The sequence below is a fragment of the Urtica dioica genome, chromosome 3 (assembly GCF_054948205.1).
Source record: "Urtica dioica subsp. dioica isolate 48M chromosome 3, U.dioica_male_clone48M_v1_H2, whole genome shotgun sequence".
In the NCBI taxonomy this organism is placed as follows: domain Eukaryota; kingdom Viridiplantae; phylum Streptophyta; class Magnoliopsida; order Rosales; family Urticaceae; genus Urtica; species Urtica dioica.
The window spans coordinates 43,890,255-43,911,942 of NC_142758.1; the positions used below are offsets into that span (position 1 = coordinate 43,890,255).

General features: G+C 36.3%; 3 protein-coding genes across 5 annotated transcripts; 1 reads left to right on the top strand and 2 right to left on the bottom strand.

Moving 5' to 3' along the window:
* Nucleotides 1-3,421: 3,421 nt before the first annotated feature.
* On the bottom strand, nt 3,422-4,937 carry LOC149403005 (uncharacterized). The gene is made up of 6 exons (XM_089608602.1): nt 4,432-4,937; nt 4,007-4,100; nt 3,868-3,928; nt 3,705-3,780; nt 3,498-3,588; nt 3,422-3,451 (listed from the first exon to the last, which is right to left on the bottom strand). The coding sequence occupies exons 2-6, from the start codon at nt 4,079-4,081 to the stop codon at nt 3,422-3,424; spliced, it is 333 nt and encodes a 110-aa protein (XP_089464728.1). The 5' UTR covers nt 4,082-4,100; nt 4,432-4,937.
* A 7,131-nt stretch (nt 4,938-12,068) lies between these two features.
* AGL30 (AGAMOUS-like 30) lies at nt 12,069-16,077 on the bottom strand. 3 transcript variants are annotated; one of them, XM_089609803.1, is made up of 13 exons: nt 15,901-16,075; nt 15,767-15,819; nt 15,423-15,639; nt 14,881-14,937; nt 14,770-14,788; nt 14,608-14,672; nt 14,482-14,497; nt 14,321-14,382; nt 14,095-14,191; nt 13,634-13,681; nt 13,401-13,531; nt 12,596-12,977; nt 12,069-12,514 (listed from the first exon to the last, which is right to left on the bottom strand). In XM_089609803.1, exons 3-13 carry the CDS (start codon nt 15,605-15,607, stop codon nt 12,503-12,505), a joined length of 1,074 nt encoding a protein of 357 aa, XP_089465929.1. In that variant the 5' UTR covers nt 15,608-15,639; nt 15,767-15,819; nt 15,901-16,075; the 3' UTR covers nt 12,069-12,502. The 3 variants fall into 3 exon arrangements, with proteins under 3 accessions (XP_089465929.1, XP_089465930.1, XP_089465931.1); XM_089609804.1 differs by lacking the exon at nt 15,767-15,819 and having other exon boundaries at nt 12,069-12,511; nt 15,901-16,077; XM_089609805.1 differs by lacking the exon at nt 15,767-15,819 and having other exon boundaries at nt 15,901-16,067.
* Nucleotides 16,078-17,678: 1,601 nt separating this feature from the next.
* Nucleotides 17,679-20,969, top strand: LOC149403007 (transcription termination factor MTEF1, chloroplastic-like). Its single transcript, XM_089608773.1, has 4 exons — nt 17,679-17,777; nt 18,309-18,364; nt 19,315-19,684; nt 20,071-20,969. Exons 3-4 carry the CDS (start codon nt 19,337-19,339, stop codon nt 20,578-20,580), a joined length of 858 nt encoding a protein of 285 aa, XP_089464899.1. The 5' UTR covers nt 17,679-17,777; nt 18,309-18,364; nt 19,315-19,336; the 3' UTR covers nt 20,581-20,969.
* Nucleotides 20,970-21,688: the final 719 nt, after the last annotated feature.

The window sequence follows — 21,688 nt, forward strand, 5'->3', positions numbered from 1 at the left end:
CCACGTTGTTTGTCTGGGTTACAAATGTGAGTGGGCCGTTTGTGCAGTTAGATTAAGGGAGACCAAAGTTTTTCAAATAAGGAGGTATGTGTTTTCCTTTTTTCACTCTTTTAATGAAGTTATCACATCATTTTTCACAGAATGAACCAGAACCTAAAATCATAGTATTTATTTACATGAATTTCAATAAACACTGTGATTTATTGACATGAATTTCAATAAACATTGTGATTTATTGACATTAATTTCAATAAACACTATGATTTATTGACACTGATATCAATAAAAAAAATAAGTGTTCATTTAAATAATATCATTCACAATAACAATCTTATTGATATGCTTTTCTTCATTTTTTCTTAATGTAGGTTTGATTCCGAGCATACATGTTCCGTGGAGCCGAGAAGGAATCTGAAGGCCACGTCACTATTTGTAGGAGATGTTGTGAAACATAAGTTTGTGGATCCTCGTCAAATGAATTGTAAACCGAAATAAATCCTTGGTTACATGGAGACAAATTTTGGAGTTTGGATGACATATAAGAAGGCTCGAAGGGCAAAACAAAAGGTCCATGGGTTGTTGTACGAAACTAACACGGAGTCGTACACATTTATGTCTACCTTAAAGTATATGATGGAGACAAAAATCCAAGTTCTATTCTGGAGCTTACCGCTGACCATGAAAAAAAATTAAATTTTTTTTTTATATCTCTTAGTCCCTTCATAAGATGATGAAAGTTTTTTCGGCTTATCATCATTATTGATGATACGTTCTTGAAGAAGTATCATCGTGGAACTTTGTTTACAGCGGTAGTGATGGATGCAAATGAACAATGTTTTCCCATGGACTTCGATGTTTGAGACTTTGAATCGAATGAGTCATGGTTGAATTTTTTTAGCACGTTATATGCGGCGATATGGGATAGGCCACGTCAGGTCTGTTGGTGATTTAATCGATCAAACGACACCAAAAAACAACCATATTGCAGCGGAAGCAATAAAATTACGCTAACAAGACCTAATTAAAACATGATTATTTATACAAGATCTAGATCTACGTTATTTAATGAGAGCAAACAATATGTCAAGCAACCGATGAGAAAGACGAGTTTAAGAAAACTTACAGTTTTTGGCTCACGAACTGAAAGCTTTCACTATCCGTCTTGAACGTACAAGCCTCCACACGATCACGTCTGAAACTCTTCCTTCAAGGACTCGATGTTATGACATCAAAGTCTTCCGAAACGTAATCTCCAAGGAAGATAAGACAAATGAGTGGGCAACGTTGTATCTCACTAGATCAGGAAACATGATGTTTTCGATATTTCTCTCTTATTTCTAAGAATAAAATTGAAGCAATTCTGAGGGGAGAGAGATGAAGCAAAAGTCGGCACACCCTAGGCATAGGAGGCCACGACATTTGTGATCAAATTAGGTTAAAATTTGCTTCTCATCAGCCCTATATTTATAGCAGTTCAAAAGGTATCTTATAGAATATTCAAGAATATTCTAGAAAATATTATTTTCTTTTATTGTGTTCACACTAGTGGATTAAATCTCAGCCATTGGATCTCAACAAGTGAATCCTATTTTTCCTCTCATCTGTCAGATCAGTATCTAGGATTTTATACAATAGTATAAAATATTTGCTGTTGAGAAAATTTAAGAAAATATATTCTCCTAAATATTCTCCTAATATTTAGCCTAAATATTAGGAGAGAATATATGACAATCATATTTCCTATATTTTCTCCTTTAATTTAGGAACAGAAAAACAGAAAAAAAAAAAAAAAAAGTTCTGCAAGCTGTACAAAAATCCTCTATACTAAGGTAGGGAGGCCCAAATTTTTGCTTTTTCAAGACCCAACAGCTTTAAACCCATTTAACACATATTTACTTGTCCATAAATAAATATAAAGTTTATTTACTTGATCTAGCAACAAATAAACAGCATTGCCATAAATATTTATTTAATTCCCAAAATACCCTTTTTGGAATTAATGTTGTCAATCAATATTACAGCAAGTGAGATTATAATAATAAAACATATTGTTATATTAACGTTCTTATCCGCCTTTATCGAAGCCGAATCGGGGATGATAGACCTAGTAGTAGAAGCTTAACAATCTCGATAAAAGATAAAATATTCATTTTCTCTTTTCAAATCGAATTGTCTAGTCTCTTTCAATACTCCACCGTGTAATCCAAGACTGAACCCTTCTTTAATACTAGAATTATATTTACCCATCGTAACGAGTGTCCACTGATTTAGTCAGTATGTGATCATGACCCTCCATGTTCTGCTCGTATCGGGGTAGGTTAATTTGCCCCGTTATACCATTCTCGTTACATATAAACCCTAAGCATCGTTGCTTCCCCAGCAAAAGATTTAACCTAACGTAAGCCAACTTCCACTAGGACAAAAAAGACTTTTGGGTGCGACATTTTTCGCACCTAAAAGTCAATTTTCGCACCCAAAGATACCTTTGGGTGCGACTTTTCCGCACCCGAAAGTCCGCACCTAAAGGTTTTTTGGTGCGACTTTTCGCACCCAATAACACCCTATTGGCGAGTATTATTGACTTTTGGGTGCGAAAAGTCGCACCCAAAGCTCTACCCGCCAAATTTTGGGTACGACTTTTCGCACCCAATAGTGGTTATTGAGTAAAAAAAACAGTACTTTAGACAACGCTTGTTTATAAAGTGACGTTAAATCGTTTATTGACAGTATGTTAGATGTCAACTAATTTAAAAGTGACTTCAATTCCTATTTCGTATCTCAAGACACACAAACACAGAACATACACACAAATACACCTACACACAAACAAAGCACACACAAACAAATACATTCAAACTCTTTATTCAACCCAAACAAACAAACAAAAAACTATCATGAAGTACAAAGTTTTAGTACAACAAAAATTTACAAAGGATGTGTAATGTCTTAAAAAAATACAGAGGGATTATGTCGAGCATAGGCAGCAAGTAGACGCCTCAAGCTTGTGGCGCATTTGAACCTAAAGCACAAGGAAGATCGATATCATGGAGGTGATGGTACTCTACAAAACCAATTACAAGCCATCCACTAGGTTATGAGTATCCTTGTTGTACTTGTAATTTGGCTTCTATTTTGGAATTCCAGAACACATTGGAGGGTTTATTCAGTAAACTTAGATCTCTTCAAAACATATATACATATACATGTGTATATTGAAAGAACAAAATCATACCAGATCTTCTAAGACGGATATATTGACTTGTCCGCACCGCTTTCCATAAGCGACTGCTACGATCTTCCTTGTATTTCCCACCTTAAAACAACCAAAGCAAACTGTTTATATATTATTTTCACACAAAACTATTATACAATGACACAGAGAAACTTAAAACACCAAGTGTAGGCACCACTAAAGATGCGTCTAGTTTTCTACCTCGCAAGTAATAACATACTATCCAAGAAAAATAAAACATGCCCCGTTTGGAATTTGCTCTCACCAAACAGAAGGCATATCGCTCTGTTTCAGCATTCATCCATTCTCCATTTGACACAAAAGCTCTGACTACACGGTATACATCCTCACGATTCCTGAAAAAAAGTTAGATATTAACGATCAACTGAAATATATACACGGAAAAATAGCCAAAAGTACAAAATCAACAAAATAAAAACTAGCAGAGAAAAAAAAACAAAAAAACAAAAACCTGCAGTCGAGAGCGTGGGCATCGATTCTCCGCTCAGCTTCGGCACTTGCCTTGCGAACATCGTCAGAAAGAGTTACTAACTTTGGAAAAATGCAAGTTTGAATCGGCGGAGATATAAAAAATGATTTCAAACTGCTGTATGATTGGTTAGGTCATTCCTCACCATAAAGAGAAGAGCAAACACGCTTCTCAGAAGCCAAAATTCTCCGGCCCACTCCCGAAACCTGCAAAAATCAATACACATCAATACATGAGACTGATTAAAATTCCATTCCACAGAGTAGCATTTAAAAATTTAGTACCGTTTCTATCCATTTGGCATCATCCTGTGAATTTCCGTTCAAATGTCCATTTTCACCAGCGCCCCTCTTGTGCATGAAATTCACAGATTATGCACTATCATTGAGAATGATTGTAAAAAGAAATCAAAGTAAGACAAGTGAAATGACAAGGATAAAACTGATAAAGCATGGTCAAACGAATATCAAAATATCATGTCACATATAACAAGCACTTACTAATCACGAAACCTGTCAATAATCAAAATACACTATGTAAATATATGTCGTGTGTGTGAGTTTGTGTGTGTGTGAGAGAGAGATAGAGAGAGAGAGAGAGAGAGAGAGAAACCAACCAAATTCAAATTCTCGTTTCAAACCGAAAACCCCCAAATTCAAGTTTCAAAACCCTAGAATCGAATCTCAAAATCGGGGAAGAAACATCTCACCTTGTTTGTGAGATCACGTCTTCTCGGCATTCTCTCCCTCCTTCCTCGGCGCCTCTCCCCTCGGTCTGGCGTCCTCGGCGGAGCGCGGTGGCTCCTCTCTTCTCGGTCAATGGGTCTCGGTGGCTTGCTGTCGGCCGACCTCTTCCTCCGCGAGCTCGAATCCGTCTCACTCTCTCGCTATCTTCCTCTATCTCGCTCTCTCGCTCTCTCTTCCTCTCTCTCCTTCTCTCGGCCCTCTCTCTCTCTTTCTCTCGGTCTCTCTCTTTTCCTTTCTCTCTTCTTTCTTTTCTTTTCTTTTCTTTTCTTTTCTTTTCTTCTTTTTTTTCCTTTCACGTTTCTTTGGCAGAAATTTTAGAAGTGAAATCAGAGGGAACAAAATCCCGCTAATTTTTTAGACAAATCTTTTGGACTTTTGGGTGCGACTTTGTCGCACCCAAAGGTATGATAAACTTTTGGGTGCGACTTTTCGCACCCAAATTTAAAAAAAATCAGCGAAATTTTTTGGTTACTTCAGTGACTTTTGGGTGCGAAAGTCGCACCCGAAAGTAATTTTTGGTGCGACTTTTAGGTGCGAAAAATCGCACCCAAAAGTCATCCGCACCGAAAAACTGTATTTGTAGTAGTGTTGGAAGTGTGCACAATCAATCGGTTCTGGAATCAACCCCTAGGTGAGAGAACATTTACCTTCTTTCAGGAAGGCTGGATTCCGTATCTGTAAAACACTTTCTTCTACAATCATATCCCGACTTCCCAAGACATCTATTTGATCAGCATCTTACCAGCCTTTAACGTGGTGAGTCAAAGACGGTGGTAACATGACCTAGAAGTCCATGATTACTTCAGGATATTAGATCAAGCGTCACTGTGACCATCATAAGCGGCCTCGGCTAGTGCACCGTAGCGGTCCTTAAATGACGCATCTATCCAAACCAAAGTCTGTCCAGGTCGTACACCTTCTTCAAGTGTATAATGCACCCACTGAGTGATCAACCCTCACTCATGTTACACATATATCTATTTAGATAAGGCTTTCCAGGCGCATATCACTCATCGACCAAGTTTTAGTTCACCGTCCGATCTCGGATGTCCAGTATGCGATTCAGTTTGATACGGAGACTATGGGTGATTGTTGTTATTGATTTTGAATGTTATCAAACCTCAACCCACTAGTCATATGATGCTAATAATGTAACTTCTTATCTTATTTAGTAATCGTCATCTTCTAGGGGGCAATATTCCTAAGAAGGTCATCGTATCCGACAGAAACAATGGAATATGTAATGCCGTGGCAAAGGTTTTTCCAAATTCAGTACATGCGTACTGTGCTCATCATCTTCTTGGCAACGTGAAGAATGATTTCAAGCGTCTCACCAAGAGTTTCAAATGGAAGTTTTGCGATGCAACAAATCCATATAATCGTATGGAATTTGAAAAGTATATGTGCATGATCAACCGGAAAAATATTGAAATTCGACAATACGTTGCGACTGAAATAGGACATGAGAAATGGGCTCGTTGATCCATTACCAATACAAGGTACTCAATCATGACTTCAAACAATGCTGAATCTATGACTGTCATGGACCCTGAAGGTAGGGATTTTCCAATTTTGAAGTTGATTGATTGGCTGAGAGAGAGAATGCAAAAGTGGTTCTACGACCGGAGAGAATTAGCAACAACATCAACAAAGGTACTTACTCCAAGATATCAGAAGTGAATGGATGACTCTCATGCTCTTTTTACTTTAATGCTGATACACTCACTATAAAATCATGTTTAATATCTTGATTGAAACTCATATTTTTAAGAACTCACTGTGAATGCTTTATTGATATTAATATCAAGAAGTTCCAAAATTTATTGACATTAATATCAATAAATAAATCACAGTATCAAATTATTTTTTAAGAGCTCACTGTGAATAAGTGTTCATTGTAGGCGAGACCTTCTCTTTTTTGGTTTGAGGTTTTAAATAAAGACAGACAGAGATGGGTTGTGAATTTGCAGCATAAAACATGTTCATGCCTAGAATTTCAAGCAGATAGTTTTGTATGCGCCCATGCGATTACAGCATGTCATATTCATAACTTGCCACTTGTGGACTATTGTTCTGCCTATTATACCAACGAGTATTGGAAAATGTCTTGTTTAGGTGTCATCCACCATTATGGAAGTGTTAAAGCATGAGACATTTCTAATTAGGTCAAACAAATCACATTACTTCATCCCCACTTCAACAGTCGTCCGACATGTATACCTAATAATAGAAGGATACTATCTGAAGGTTAAGTGCCTAGTGGGTATAAATGTGGCAGGTGCGGCAACGAAGGACATAACAGGAAGACATGCGACGATTATGTTCCTCTGTCTCAGAGAAGCAGTCGTTAAAAACGTTTTAATTTTGTAATTTTGAATGTGATACTTTATAATTATGGATGTCTACTTCTATGAATCTGGAATTTGACTACTTCTCTTTGTCATAGAATCTGACAAAAGATAACCATTATTCCAAACTACCTAATATTGTACTACACACAAAAGAGTACCTACATCCAAAAACTACTTAAAAGTCAAAGTCAAATCCTACATAATATCTTAAGAGTGGAACATCAAAATAGCGTACCACATATCATTGTCGCTAATACAACACATCACACATCATTGTCTGACATGTAACTATTCTCTTGCTTCAAACTGACGTGCCTATACAAATCGATGAAAAGCTTTTGGCGGTACATGGCCATGTCTTCTTGCCTCAATTCCATCAATGGAAGCCCGTGGATCAAGAATTCTGCGGCCTTAATGAAAAACAGTCCGCAAGTCTCCACTATCAACATAATACACAATATTAAATTTAAAAATAATAACTACCTAAAAAGTAGACATTTATAATATCCAAAAACTAACAATACATGTTATGTTGTTGAGGCATATTATCAGCGAGTATAATCCGGAAAGGCTCAGAAGTCTAATCCTCAATCTTCAAGCGAGTATATCAGCGAGTATTAACTGAACCTAGCAAGATGGGAGGAATTTAGCCAGAATGGCCCACTCTTTCTCATTCCCTTTTCGATAGCTCAATGAGTCATAAACTGTGATTGACTTGGCGGAGAGGGAAATAACCAAAAGAATTCAATGATCCTTTAAGTGCAAAGGGACATAAATAATACTCACGTCTACCCATGGACAGACACACCTCCCTGTTGATTTATTCCCTATAATGACCTTCTGAGCAATTGGTAGTTTGGACTAGTCAAAGCTGTGAGGATTTTCTACAGTTGTCCAGTCCGTGTATGATTCTTCGACGTATTTGGTGAAGTATGTGTTAGTGGTGGTGTATGCATGGCTGACTTCCGTGTATTTATTCTTCGTCCTACATTCATGTGGTGCAAACAATAAAGCAGATGGGTTATTGACATGGATACCAATAAATTAGTTTGGTTATTGACATGGATATCAATAAAGCAGATGGGTTATTGACATAGATACCAATAAATTAGTTTGGTTATTGACATGGATATCAATAAGCAGATGAGTTATTGACATAGATACCAATAAATTAGTTTGATTATTTACATGGATATCAATAAAGCCATAGATACCAATAAATTAATTTGGTTATTGACATGGATATCAATAATGCAGATGAGTTATTGACATGAATATCAATAAATCATAAATTTTATTGCAATGGATACCAATAAATAGAAAAGTTGTAAATGAAATTTGATATGTACCTCATCAGTTAGCCATTCTACTGGCTCCCACAAGGTGTAAAACCAAGTCTTCGAGCTAATGCATATCTCTCGAAAGACCAAAGACGAAGACAACAACTCTTCAAATTCGTTGTATTTGATCTTGGTATTCGTCTTTTTATGTCCGAGTTTGAGACCAATTGTCAGTCACTTTTCCATGGCATCAACAACATCTACGGAAAGCGGTGCCTTTGGATCCGAGAGTGGGCATGGTGAAGATCTTTACTTCAAGGCGCTTGTGCAAAGAACATATGGTCACGACTTCGGTATACGAGTATATGTTGTCGTGGGCATCCTCGTTCGATGTTTATAAGGCGAATATGAAATGATGATAGCTTACTCTTTGACCATTTCTACAATATCTTGGGTTACGAAAAATTCATCATCGTACATGCCGGCCATTTCTTCATCTTATATATCTCTCAACTCGTTTGATGTATTGTTTAAAAAACCATATCCTCCATAAACGACTACCTGGAATTGAATAACCGAACATAAATTTATATGAAATCTAATCTAAAGCTTAAACTTCAATTAAAAAAAGGTAGCATAACACAAAAATAAATAAATATAGAATATCTGTATACTCGTACCTGGGATTGAGTAAAAATATCGTCTTCTTCGTACACTCGCTTCGTCACATCTCCTGGATCCTTTTCACTCTCGTTGTCTCTGTCGTTGGCTTGTGTGCCTTTATCTTGTTTCACTCATTCTCTATCATCTTCATTTTGGCTATCTTTGACTCCATCTTCATCATGTTTCTCTCCTTTTTTCTCGTCTTCATTTTGGCTATCTTTGACCTTCATCTTCATGTTTCTCTCATTCTCTCTCGTCTTTATTCTTCTGAAAGATTAATTGGATCTTTTCATCAAGGCCCTTGACATATTGGCTTAGCCCGTGAATTTTTTTTCATAATTTTCCTTGAGATCACCCTTCACATCTACCTTCTGATTCTCCAAAGCATGCAATTGCTCCTAATAGAATGAAAAAAATCTCACACGAAAATGTCAATAAATATATATATTTATTGAGAGAAATGTCAATAAAGACATATATTTATTGACATAAATGTACTTATTGACAATTATGCCAATAAACACATGTACATAAATGTAAACACACATGTATTATTTTTATGTTAACCTGGGGATGCTTGTCAATATTCGTCGCTTGCACCTTAGACACATCTTCCTTGGATTTATTTGACCATTTTTTGTTGAATTTGGACACCTCTTCCTTTCTCCGCGTCAGTGGAAGAGCCAAGTTGAGTGTAAACAATCTGGTACATTAATTGAAGCACATGTTACTAAACAATTTTCCATCATATATATGATAAATCAAAATAAGATTTACTTGCGAGCTTGAGAAACTGATGTCTCACATTTTAAGCGCATAAAACTTAATCGTAGATTTCCAACAGAGCATGAGAGGAGCGGCGGTCTCGTAAACTTTGTGAAAGATTTTCTTCTCCGAGAGGATGGGAAAAGACTCGTATGCCAATATATGAAGAGGCTAAAAGAAACCTGGCAGTCTTAGCTTGCTCGTGTCCCTCGAACTTGACTTCTCAATGTAGGTTGTAATCTTGTTATGGAAGAAATTACAGGCCAAATTTTCCCAAGGGTGTTGGTTTATGCTCGATACCTAAAAAAAACACAATCAATTTAGATATTAATTTTTTTTCGAAACGCAATACACATAATTAATATTGTTCCATACCAGACAATTTAGGTTTTCGGGGATGAGCACGTTCAACAAAAAAATATAGTATAATGGACTTTGCCCTCTTCTCAGTCGGTCATTCATTGGTCTCGGAGACCAAGGACTTCAGGACGTCCCTCTTAGTTAGGGCGCCCTTGTGGAAGGCAGTTTCGATGTTTCCATCTGTAACAACTTCCGAATAAGTACATGGTGTGTAGTCGTCAACAAATCGCAACATTGTGATCTCCTCAAAATTTTCCTTTAAAAGGCCGAGGTTCACCACCAATATAAAAAAAAACAACGCCTCAGAAGATGAATCCTCGTATTGTCCCGCCCGCGATATACTGTGGTTCGCTATAGAGGAAAAATTGGCTACCTCGGAAACGTCAAGGAAATGCCCAAAACAAGACTGTCTGAATATATGTTCTTCTTCTTTGGACATTGTTTTCATGATGGTATCATTGAACATCTGAACACCGCCCAAAAAGTTGAATGTATTTCCGGCAATTCGGTCTTCATCCAGGATTCTGGTCCATCCCTACATGAAGGAAAAAAAATCCGAGAATGTCAATAAATCAACTAGTTTATTCACAACAATGTCAATAAACAACTAAATAACAAAACAAACTATCCAAAACCAGTCGATCGAAACTATCCAAAATATCCAAAACCAGAATTTACAAATCAAAATTACTAACTTTTACTAACCTTAACCATAAATACCCATAACCTGATCCCCTAAACCCTAAATTACATAATAAAACCCATAGCCATAAATGCTTAATCTAATACAAAATTACACAAAATTACTTACCTTTTTGAACTATAACAATGTCAATAAACCAGCTATTTTGTTCACAACAATATCAATAAATATATAAACAACAGATCAAACTATCCAAAACCAGCTAATCAAAATTATCAAAAATATCCAAAACCAGAATTTACAAATCAAAATTACTAACATTTTTTTACTAACCTAAATTACATAACAAAACCCATAGCCATAAGTGACTAACCTAATACAAAATTACACAAAATTAGTAAACCTTTTTTTAGCTGGGGACTTTTTAGGAATGGGCTTGACCTTTAGCTTCTTGATGACAAAATCATCCATGGAATCAGTTTAAGATTCGCCAGGGTCAGTGATGGTATCATTTTTAGGGTTTGTGTTTGAATTTTGGGGTTTGAGTTTGGATTTTGGTATATCTTTATCATTTTCGATGGAGATCAGAAATTATGAGCTTGGTGAAGACGAGAAATTGTGGTGGAGACGAAGATAAATCGTCAAAGCGTGGTGGAGACCGAAGAGAAAAGTCATTGAAGAAAATTTGATGGAGAGAGAGAGAGAGAGAGAGTAGTTTTGTTTGTTTTATTATTTTTATTCAAACCGATTTATTCAAAAAAGGGGAAAGAGAAGTAAATGCTAAGGTTAGAAAGCTGATCGCACAATTTATGAAGTCATACTTTTGGATTGATTTGGACATTTAATTTTAGTCCAAAATCATTTAGAAAGTAATAGTTTAAGAATAATTAGTACATTTTTTTTTCGTAAAGCAAAAGTGTCATGGGCCAAGATGTGAAATGGCCCAAGACGGGAAACTAATACATTACATATAGAGAGATTTGCACCAAAGTCGCTTCTTATTAACAAAATTGCATCTATGTCACCACCAAAAAACGTGTTGCAAGTAAGCCACTCTTATTTATTATTAGACCAAAATACCCTTAAAGTATAACCATAGTTAAATATTTACAAAACAAAAGTAGACAAGAAGAAAAAAGTAAAACCACAGTTAAATATTTACAAAACAAAAGTAGACTAGAAGAAGAAAATAGAACCACAGTTAAATATTTACAAAACAAAAGTAGAGTAGAAGGCTGAATCTGTGATTCCGGCGAGGGTTACGGCGGCGGTGGCCTCGTCGGAGCGGCGATCGGCGCGGTAGTCGGAGCTTAAGCTAGAGAGATTAGGGTTTGGGAGGGAATTTGATGAGAGATTAGAGTTCGGGTGTGGATATGAATTCTTGTTGGATATAAAATAGAAGGGTAATTAAAACATTGTATAGGTGACAAATATGCAAAAAAAAGACGGATGTAATTTAGATTTATTTGTGAGACAAATGAAATAATGTACTATTGTTGTGACTTCAACAGCAAATTCCACTTACATATACCTTACAGTCATAATTTTATTATATATTCCGTAAAAAATAAAATAAAATTAGTGTACAGTGTGTGTACTCCTCCCATACTAGGACCAAAGGGAATCCCAAGCATTCCAATTAAAATACTCTAAACACTAATTTTTCCCTTGATCTATAACTAAATAGAAAGGATTTCGGATTTCACCATCACAGGCGACTATAAAGTATTCAATGTTGACAATTTATGGTTATATAAATATTATGTATTTATGTATAAGTAATTCTCGTACTATACACGACTCTTGTTTCCTTCAGGGGAGGTCTAGAAATACATCACTCACTTGTTTGCCTTCTATTTTTTTTTTTCTTTTTTCTTTTTTACACATAGCAAGGATGACAAAACTGCAAAAAATCTCAATGTATACGAATCGTCCCAAGCAAATGATCGAATTCTAAGCTCTGTTCATCGCTCTAGTTCTGCTGCTGCGAAACATAAACCAAAAAAAAAATTGTTAATAAAACATTCTCAAGGACACTCCTAAGACATTCGATATTTTCACCAACCTGAGGGTACAAGTGGTCGTCTAACACGGACAGAGAGTACGGGCCTGACGCGGAGGCCCAACTATTTTGGTGGCCCGTATCGAAGCCGTGCTTCGGAACCTCAAAGTTTCCATTGATGTGGTAGTCCACGGAGTTCTCTTGAGGCGGATTCACATCCGGTTGTGGCTGAAAGCTTTGGTCGTTGAGCATGTTTAGGTTGTAAGGAGTCACGTATGGAAATTGGGCGTTGCTGCCCAATTGTTGAAGCCCTCCGATTGGCGCTCTGGTCAACTCGTTGACAATCCCGTTTTCTTGCCCTGAATTCGAAATTTCCGAGTTTCTACCCATCCCAAAGTAACCGGAGTAACTACCGAACGATGAACTCGTAGAGCACTCCATATCCCTAAATAAGTTGACAAAAAGAAAAAAAAAAAAAAAAAAAAAAAAAAACCATGTACAGGTAAGTTTCTTTAGTGCATTGAATCGACAGTAAATTATTTGGGAATTGACCGGTACTATTTTTATTTTGTTTTAAACGAAATCAAGGGTAGAGTCCAGACAATGTACACACAAGTTTCTTTCGTTTAGCTGTGCGACTTCGGACCGCTAAAAGCATAAAATTAACTGGTTTTTAAACGTTTCTTCAGGTAAAAAAAAAAAAAAAAAAGTTATAACTAAAACATGATAATAAAATAAAATAAAACAGAAAAGGATAGTGAATTAATAATAAATAAAAAGCTTCCATTACGAAGAATGCGTATGTACCGTTTGTTTGTTTTTTTTTTTTTTTCAAGTCAATAAAAACGTTATCACAAGACAGTTCTACCTGTGGGGAAGTAAGCTTTGGTCATCGGGTAAAACGATGTGTTGACCATCGTTGTTAGGGATCCACGACAGAGACTGGTTCTGTTGCTCGGGACCCACTCTGTACGGCATCATATGAATCCCGTTTTGGAACTGTGACGAGGTGTGAGCGGTTCAGGTTAGCGCTTTCATAATGTCTAAAAAACCACATCGAGAAATAATTTTTTTTGCTACACCACTGTTCGTTTGTGTTACCTGACTATTGCATTCTAATGTCATGAGCTGCTGTTTTTGTAAATTTTCCTGCCAAATAACAGAAGTGTTCGCGTTAGAGAGAAGACATTGGAGACAAAATAATATTTACTCTATTTGCAAGCAAGAAAAAACAACAAAAAAGCCTTTTAAGAGTAATATTCACTGCAAAAGATTATGATCAACACGGCTTCAGCACCTCTTAAAATCCCTAGAATATTGATCCCATTAGCATGGGCTTCTAATTTGAAGAATTATTTACTTCTCCCACGTTCGAAATTTTACTTCTAATTACAAAATATTGGCACGAAAAATCCCAAACAAATCACATTTCAAAGGAATAAAATATGAATGATTCCGAAACTTGAATGTTAAAAATCCACGGTCAACCTATACAATGGATTGAAGTAAATTCAAAGTTCGGAAAAATAGAACCGAAAACCGATTATCAAGACTATGAGTACCTTATGAGTGTGGATCTGGTTAAGTGATTCTCTTAGTGAATTTTCCATTTGCGCTAGATGGTCTACACTATCAATCTTATCGGGGCAACTCCAATAGCTGCACAAAATTTTAAAAAATAAAAAACAGAGTAAAAACAATGTAATACGATGAGGACCGACCATGCAAAACTCTGGGGAAATCATGACGAGAAAGAAAGATCTAAAGTTTAAATTGTCTGATATTAACCTGAGTCTCTTATGCATTTCTGAAAGCTGAGCTTGAAATAGACTAACTTGGTTCGACAACTCCTGCGAAATACACGGCAAATTATTCACATCATCAGCATTCATGATCAAAAGAGAGGCTAGGGAAAGTAGTTAAGCGAGTTGCGGAATTCACAAGCTCACCTCGATGGTTTGAGAGCTGGAACAGAGACCGGATATTGAAAGGAAAAATAAAATAAGAAACATCAGTACACAGGTTTTGGATAGATGTAGTAAAATCTGAAACCGTCACGAAAGTGAGAAACACACCTTGTACCCAAAAATTCTTGAATATTTACATCATGGTCCAACTTCTTAAATGTTTTCTTGAGTGCCTAAACTCTCAAAAGATAATGAAAAATAAGAAACACAATCACGTTACAATTACAAGTGGTCGTATTAAAATTAAATAAATTGCAGAAATGAACTTACTTCGAGACTCTCCAACTTCCTGTCACAACCAAATGAAACCAAATCAATAACCATGCATGAGTGTGCATTATTTCAAACACGAAAATCTGAAGAGAAAAACTAATTTTTCACCTTTTTGCTCTTTCCTGCGGAGTAAGCTGCGCAAATTTCGCAATAACCTCTTCGATGCTGCAAATTTCAACAGTAAAAGAACACAATCACATCGCAAACTCGAAAGAAGAAATGCACATTGGAAAAGCTTGAGAGTCGGGGTCAACTAATAAATCCTTTTCGCCCGCGTTATCTCTTTTTTTTCACAAATTACAAACCTTGATTGCTTTCCAAGCTATCTAAACAAAAAACTAACAATTCCAATCTCACTCATTGGTAATACAAAACTTTCGAGAAGCCTGTTCTCTCCCAGACAGAGAATTACACCATTTCATTAATCTCGCACACTAATAATTTCCAATCACAAAATATACCCCTAGATTCCTAAGTAATAACGGTGTACAATGTGTAAGCTTATGGACATCCAAATCTTTCTTCTTTCTCTTGTTTTGCACCCAAACATACACACACACACACACACATATCAACCAAATCCAGAACCGAATGCGAATGAGAAGAGCGATTCACGGAGTCATGTGGATGATGAGAATCTTATGACTTGCCTGCGTTTGCCACTGCAGAGAGAGGGCTTTCCGGTGGGAGAGAACATGAGGAGAATGATATCAATGTCGCAGAGAATGGAGAGCTCGTTAGCTTTCTTCATAATCCCGTGCTTCCTCTTCGCGTACGTCGCTTGTCTTCCGTTCGTGTTCTCCAACTTCTTTATCTTCAGCTTTACCCTTCCCATTATCTTCCTCCTCAACCATCCAAAAAAATCGCCTGCAAATCATTCACCAACACACTCACTGTTTCGCATCGCCGAGCCGAGCGAGCGATTAACGGAACTACTAATTCCTAATTCGTCTCTTTTTTTTTTTTTGTTCTTTCTTTTCACATACATACAAACCTAGAAAGATAGATTATCGTAGCTCTTTCATGCGATAATCGTCGAATCAACTTCTGAGGATGAAAAGGAGAGAAATGCATCGATGAACACACGTATACACGTAAACGAACATTACAGAGAGCGTACGGACGTACCTTTTGGGAGCGAAAGAACCTGGAAGAAATGAATGAGATAAGAGGGGAAAAATGAGAGAGAAGAGAGAAAGGGAAAGAGAGAGAGGTTTGGTTCGGTTGGAGAGAAAAGAGGAAGGAGAAGAGGTGTGTGTGTGGTAAGAGAATGAGAACGAAACTCACAGAGCGAGAGAAATGAGGAATCTGCCTAAATGACTACCGTGAAATTAGCGCAATGACTTTTTTTTTTTTTTTTTTCGTGTTGAAATTTTTTACTACCAATTTCTAGAAAAAAAAAAAAGAAAGATGTTAATTAGTGCAATTATTTATACTTTTTTTTTATGTATTGGTTAATTGCTTTTCAAACCCGATGCCCCCCGGTTGTAGGTCCGACCCGAGCCGGTCATTTCAGTGAGGAGTTAGGTCGGATCGGGTTAGGCTTGGATAGTGAGACCTTAAGCCCGGCTCGAATCCAAACTCATCCAGGGGCATTTATCCAATAGAACAATATATTTTTGTTAATTTTTCGGAAACATACACTTAAATGACAATATAAATATGTAATGTTTTCACAAATATACATTAAAAAAAAAAATTGCACGGTAAAAATACTTAATGTTAAGTTTCAGTTACACCGTTAAAAAAAAACCAATACACATAGCGGACTCAAATTAAACTAGGATTTAATATTTTTTTCTTCAAAATAGCTAAATAAATAAAATAAATTAATTAAAAATGAATTTTATATTATACTTAAGCATTGATGATATTATTAAAACATTATAATATTTTTTTAGAAAAACACTTAATTTCTTCTTTTTTCAATATTATAAGCGTTTTATATTAAAATGATTTATTATTTCTATAATATCATTTTTAGAATATACTTAATTAATTTTTTTTATCAATAAATATATATTATTGAAAATGATTTAATATTTATTTCTTAAAATTAATCAAACATTAATAATATGAATTTTAGAAAAAAAATGCTTAATTAAATTTTTAGTATCAAAAACGTTTTTAATAATATCATTAATGCTTAATTATAATATTAAATTCATTCTTAATTAATATTTTTGTTATAAAAATGATACTATTAATGTTTAATTAATTTTAATAAAAAAAATATTAACCATATTTAATCTAAAGATGCCATGTGAATTTTCGTTAAACTGATTTTATTTAATGGTGCAACTGAAATCCCACATTAGGTATTTTTTCCGCGAAAATAAGTATTTAAGTGTATGTTTTCTAAAATATTAGGTATTTATGTCGCAATTTTCTCTTTATAAAATTGAGCATTCTAAATCATTCAAAAATATTGTTTTTCAAAACGTTAAAAGTTTTTCTTTATAAATTAAATAAAATTATTAATGGTAAATAAAGTTAAATGATACTGAAATAATAAATAATAAGAAAAATGATTATTTACAACTTCACGATAAAAAAATTTAAAGAAGTTGTTGTGTTTAGTGACAAGAAAATCAGATGAAAATTACTTGTGAAATGATTGTTTGAAGTTAATCATAAAAGTAACTCATCTAAATTTTGTTACGAAACTATCATTTTTTTAAATAATAAACAATCATTTTTGAGCTCATAACTTTATAACGAAAATAACCGCGAACGAATTTAAACATTTGAATAAAAAAAATAAAAATAAAAATTTAAGATTTAAAACATGAACAATTTTGATAAGCCTAATACGTAAATTTTTTAAAACAACAGATAATTACAATGGGCCTTATCATGAAAATGGGCTCTGAGCAACTTCCCAAATTGGACCAAAGGCAAAACAAAAAGATAATGCCCCTTTAGGCGATCGTTCTGAGATTATCCACTCTCTCTCTGCTCAGCTCTCTTTTCCCGCTTCATCAATTCCGTCGTATTATTCCCAGGTTCGTCGCATCTTTCTCTCTCTCTCTCTCTCTCTCTCTCAAAGAAAAATCTTCAATTCCTTCCATGGAAATCGTCCCGGAAATCAGTGGCGGAGAAGCTGTCGAAGCTTCTCAAGCTCGACCTGGCTTCAATTGATTTTCGGGAGGGTCCGAAGAGCCTTTAGTTTCCGTACCCGAGGTTTTTGAGGGAAAGAAGTGAGGATTACAAACCCATTTCTTCGAAGTACGAGTATTGAGAACAAACGACCGTGTCGTTCATACAAGCTTTTTAGCTGATTCGATATACAACATTTTGGCGCATTCTATTTTTTATATTAAAAATTTTGGTTTAAATAGATTTGAAAATCCGCCCTTTAAATTCTGAGGTTTTGAGATGATTGTGTCGTTTTTTTTTTTACAAAGATGTATCACATTTTGGAGACTTTACAAAACGAGTATCTGAGTTTAACATTGTCTCTTTATTCCTCATTTGAAGAACAACATGTATAGATGATCCTTTACTCCATTGTTTTTTTTTTTTTCCATGACCAGTTTTACGGTGAAGAAGCAAAGGGGGAGCTATATTTTCCAGGCGTTTCGGACGAACTGTAAGTGACTTATTTATTGGTCATTCATACTTTGTTGGAGTCTGGAAATTATGATGCCAATGTTTTCCATTATGTTGGTACTTTCTTAATCTGTGGGAGAGAGCTTAGTTGGATATGGATATTCAATACATTGAACCAACCTCACTTAGAGAGATCTTGTTTACGTTCTTCCGATACATATCTCTCTCGAGTTTTACCAATGTACATGAGCAAGCACATATATTTCATTCTAAACCTTCTTGAGTTTTTAAAGATTTCCATATGAACTTGGATATTTGTATATCCATATTGAATTGCTCAAGTTTCGCGAAGAAATTACAAAAATCCAAACTTGCAAGATATTTTATTTGTTTAACCAATATATATTCTGATGAGTGTTCTAATTTTTACTCAAAACTATGCCCATCTCTTAAGTTCGTCAATAACTTGTATCGAAAAAAAAAACTGTATATCTTGCAGAGGGGACATTTGTTTATTAACCTAATCTTAGTTCTTTAGTTACCTAATATTTAAGTTTATCTTAAAGACTTCCATATTAACATGGATATTTGTTTATCACTATTGAATTGCTCAAGTTTCGCGAAAAAAAGAAAAAGAAACCCACAATGTGTTTTTTAGTTACATCTAAATCATTAGAACTTTCTCTTCCATACTAGTTCTTGTACTAAAATTCTCGCTTTCGTTACTACTTTCACCACAACGATAGAACTATCAATGTAACTGGCATTGTAATTTTCACTACCATTAAAAATGGAACTATCAATACAGATTTGACAATGCAACAGAACACCATACCAATATTCAAATTGAAACTTGCAAGATATTTTATTCATTTATCAGACCAATATTTAATCCGATGAGGGTAGTTATAATTCGTCCTCGAAATTGTTGCCATCTCTTAAATTCTTCAACAACTTGAATCAAGAAAACCGGTATATTATCTCTTGCAGAGGGACAAGAGAGAGAGGATCGATGATCACGACCCACGCGAGCGTCCACGGAGCGATTTTCGCGGTGTTGGCGAAGCCGGTGCCTCCGTCCCGGAGCGAGGGGCTGGAGTTCCGGCAGAAAGTGGCGTACTTGGAGACCCGCGTGAACGTGGACCCACGAAAGGCCATAACGCTGAACCCGGACGTGCTGTCGGCTCCGATCTCGGCCCTCCGTTCCGTGGAGAAGTGCCTCTCCTCGATGGGCCTCTGCCGAGAAGACCGGAGCCGAGTCCTCGACATGCACCCTCGCATCCTCACGGCCGACCCGGAGCTCCACCTCTACCCGATCCTCGACTTCCTCATCAACGAGGCCGGGATCCCCTACCCGCAGGTACTGATCCCCATTTTATCCGCTTAAAAATGATTTATACTTCTTGGGAGACACAGTTAAGCAAGTAACCATTCCACTGTTCTTCTTTATAATTTTTTTTTTTTTCTAAATTAGAATGATGTATACACGGTTGCGCATATTTTAAAATGATCCATTACAACATATTACCTACCGTGTGTATATACATATAACGTATAAGTTGTAACTTTAGTATACACATTGCATACTTGAACAATTTCACGGTTAAAATATTGGCTGTGTTTGACTTTTAATTTTTTTTTTCTTTAAAACCCAACAGTCTTGAAGTGTATGATAAAAAATAAACTATGGTCAACGGTTAACCGTTTATAAAATGATTAAAGGCTTAACCATCTTTTAACCCGCAGGTCCGGCTCTCCCTGGTGCGCTGCCCGCGCCTCCTGGTCTGCGACGTGGCCGCCCAGCTCCGCCCCACCCTCCGATTCCTCTCGGAGCTCGGGTTCCCGGTGGGGCTGCGGGCCCGCAATGCCCTCCTCCTCGTCTCCAGCGTCGACTGGACGCTCCGGCCGAAGCTCGAGTTCCTGCGGAGCCGGCTCGGTGTGTCCGAGGCCGACGTGGCGGCGATGGCGGTGCGATCTCCGGGGATCCTGACGCTGAGCATCGAGGGAAACTTGGGGCCCAAGGCGGACTACTTTCTCGGGGAGATGGGAGGGGACTCCGACGAGCTCCGGCGGTTCCCACAGTACTTCTCGTTCAGCCTCGACAAGAAGATCCGGCCGCGACACCTGGCGCTCGTGGCGGAGGGGCTCTCGCTGCCGCTCTCCGAGATGCTTAAGGTCAGCGACAGCGAGTTCCGCGCTAGGCTGCTCAACATGAGGCTCAGGACCGTCGACTTTATGGAGATTGACTCCGATTAGCAGTAGCTTAGAGTAGAAGTATAAGCTAGCTGGCTATTTTTGGCAGCTGTAAATTCGGAGATTTATTATTCTCTCTCTCTCTCTCATTGGTTATTGGGGTTGGTTCAAGCCCTCTGCCTCGTCATGATCAAGGATTTCATCGCCTGATTTTCCAGCAGTGCTTGGTAAGCAATCTTACTCATCTTTTGCAGTTGATTTTGATTTTAGTAAGTTTTTTATTATTATTTTATATGTATTGGGGTTTTCTTTTCACCTTGAGTTGAGTGAAAACTGTTTTTTTTTTCTTCGTCAATTTTAAAGTTTCTCCTCTGTGGGGTTGTTAATAAATATGTATGTATGTATGTATGTATGTTGGCTCTTTTTGGGGATAATCTGTTTTTTTTTTTAAATGCTTAGTTTTTTGTTATTTATAAATATGTTCATAACGAAGATGAACAACTTCTGCACTTTTTTTTAAAGTGTCGGTTCAGTTATTAAAGTCTTTATTGCTTCATCGCGTACTTTGGGACTCCGGTTTTGATGCAAAGACAAAGACTTCAACTCTCTAGAATTATCTTGACATGAGAAATTCTTTTACAGGTCTTTTAAGTTCCAGTTTGTTTTTTTTCCTCAATCACATTAATCTTCAGCACAAAAAATTATGCATATCTCTTAGATTAGCATATTTTAAGAGGGCATAAATATACAGCTTCAAAAAGCATAACAAGAGAGTGATGTTGTTTTATTGTTAATATTTTTGTCATCATTTATTGGGTGGTTGAAACTCGATACTACTAAACATGAAGTAATCTCCAAAGGCTCGACTTTGAGCCGATAATAGTCATCCACGCCCAAAGGTTAGGACCGGCCTTGAAATATCGTCGACTCCAATTTTTCTTTTCAGGCCGTATTTAATGTTATTCCAGAAAAGGAAAACACAAAGGCTCCTTAACAAAATATATAAAGAAAAATGATCTGAATTTTGACTAAAAATCAGGTGCGTTAGGCTGTGGGTGTCATTTGAAGTATGAACCCATTAAAAAAGTGCCTCGGAGCTCCGCGGATTGGATTCGAAAAAGAACAATTTTGTCCGTTATGAAAGAAAAAAAAGAACTTATTTTTTCTTTAA

Excerpts from the sequence above, each read along its gene's own strand:
- LOC149403007 (XM_089608773.1), top strand. The coding sequence starts at position 19,337 with ATGATCACGACCCACGCGAGCGTCCACGGAGCGATTTTCGCGGTGTTG. Across the intron at positions 19,685-20,070 it reads CCGGGATCCCCTACCCGCAG|GTCCGGCTCTCCCTGGTGCG; the intron begins GTACTGATCCCC and ends TTTAACCCGCAG.
- LOC149403005 (XM_089608602.1), bottom strand. The coding sequence starts at position 4,081 with ATGCACAAGAGGGGCGCTGGTGAAAATGGACATTTGAACGGAAATTCA. Across the intron at positions 3,929-4,006 it reads ATGCCAAATGGATAGAAACG|GTTTCGGGAGTGGGCCGGAG; the intron begins GTACTAAATTTT and ends TGATTTTTGCAG. Across the intron at positions 3,589-3,704 it reads GCCCACGCTCTCGACTGCAG|GAATCGTGAGGATGTATACC; the intron begins GTTTTTGTTTTT and ends ACTTTTTTTCAG.
- AGL30 (XM_089609803.1), bottom strand. The coding sequence starts at position 15,607 with ATGGGAAGGGTAAAGCTGAAGATAAAGAAGTTGGAGAACACGAACGGA. Across the intron at positions 14,192-14,320 it reads GAAATGCATAAGAGACTCAG|CTATTGGAGTTGCCCCGATA; the intron begins GTTAATATCAGA and ends AATTTTGTGCAG. Across the intron at positions 13,682-14,094 it reads ACCAGATCCACACTCATAAG|GAAAATTTACAAAAACAGCA; the intron begins GTACTCATAGTC and ends GTTATTTGGCAG.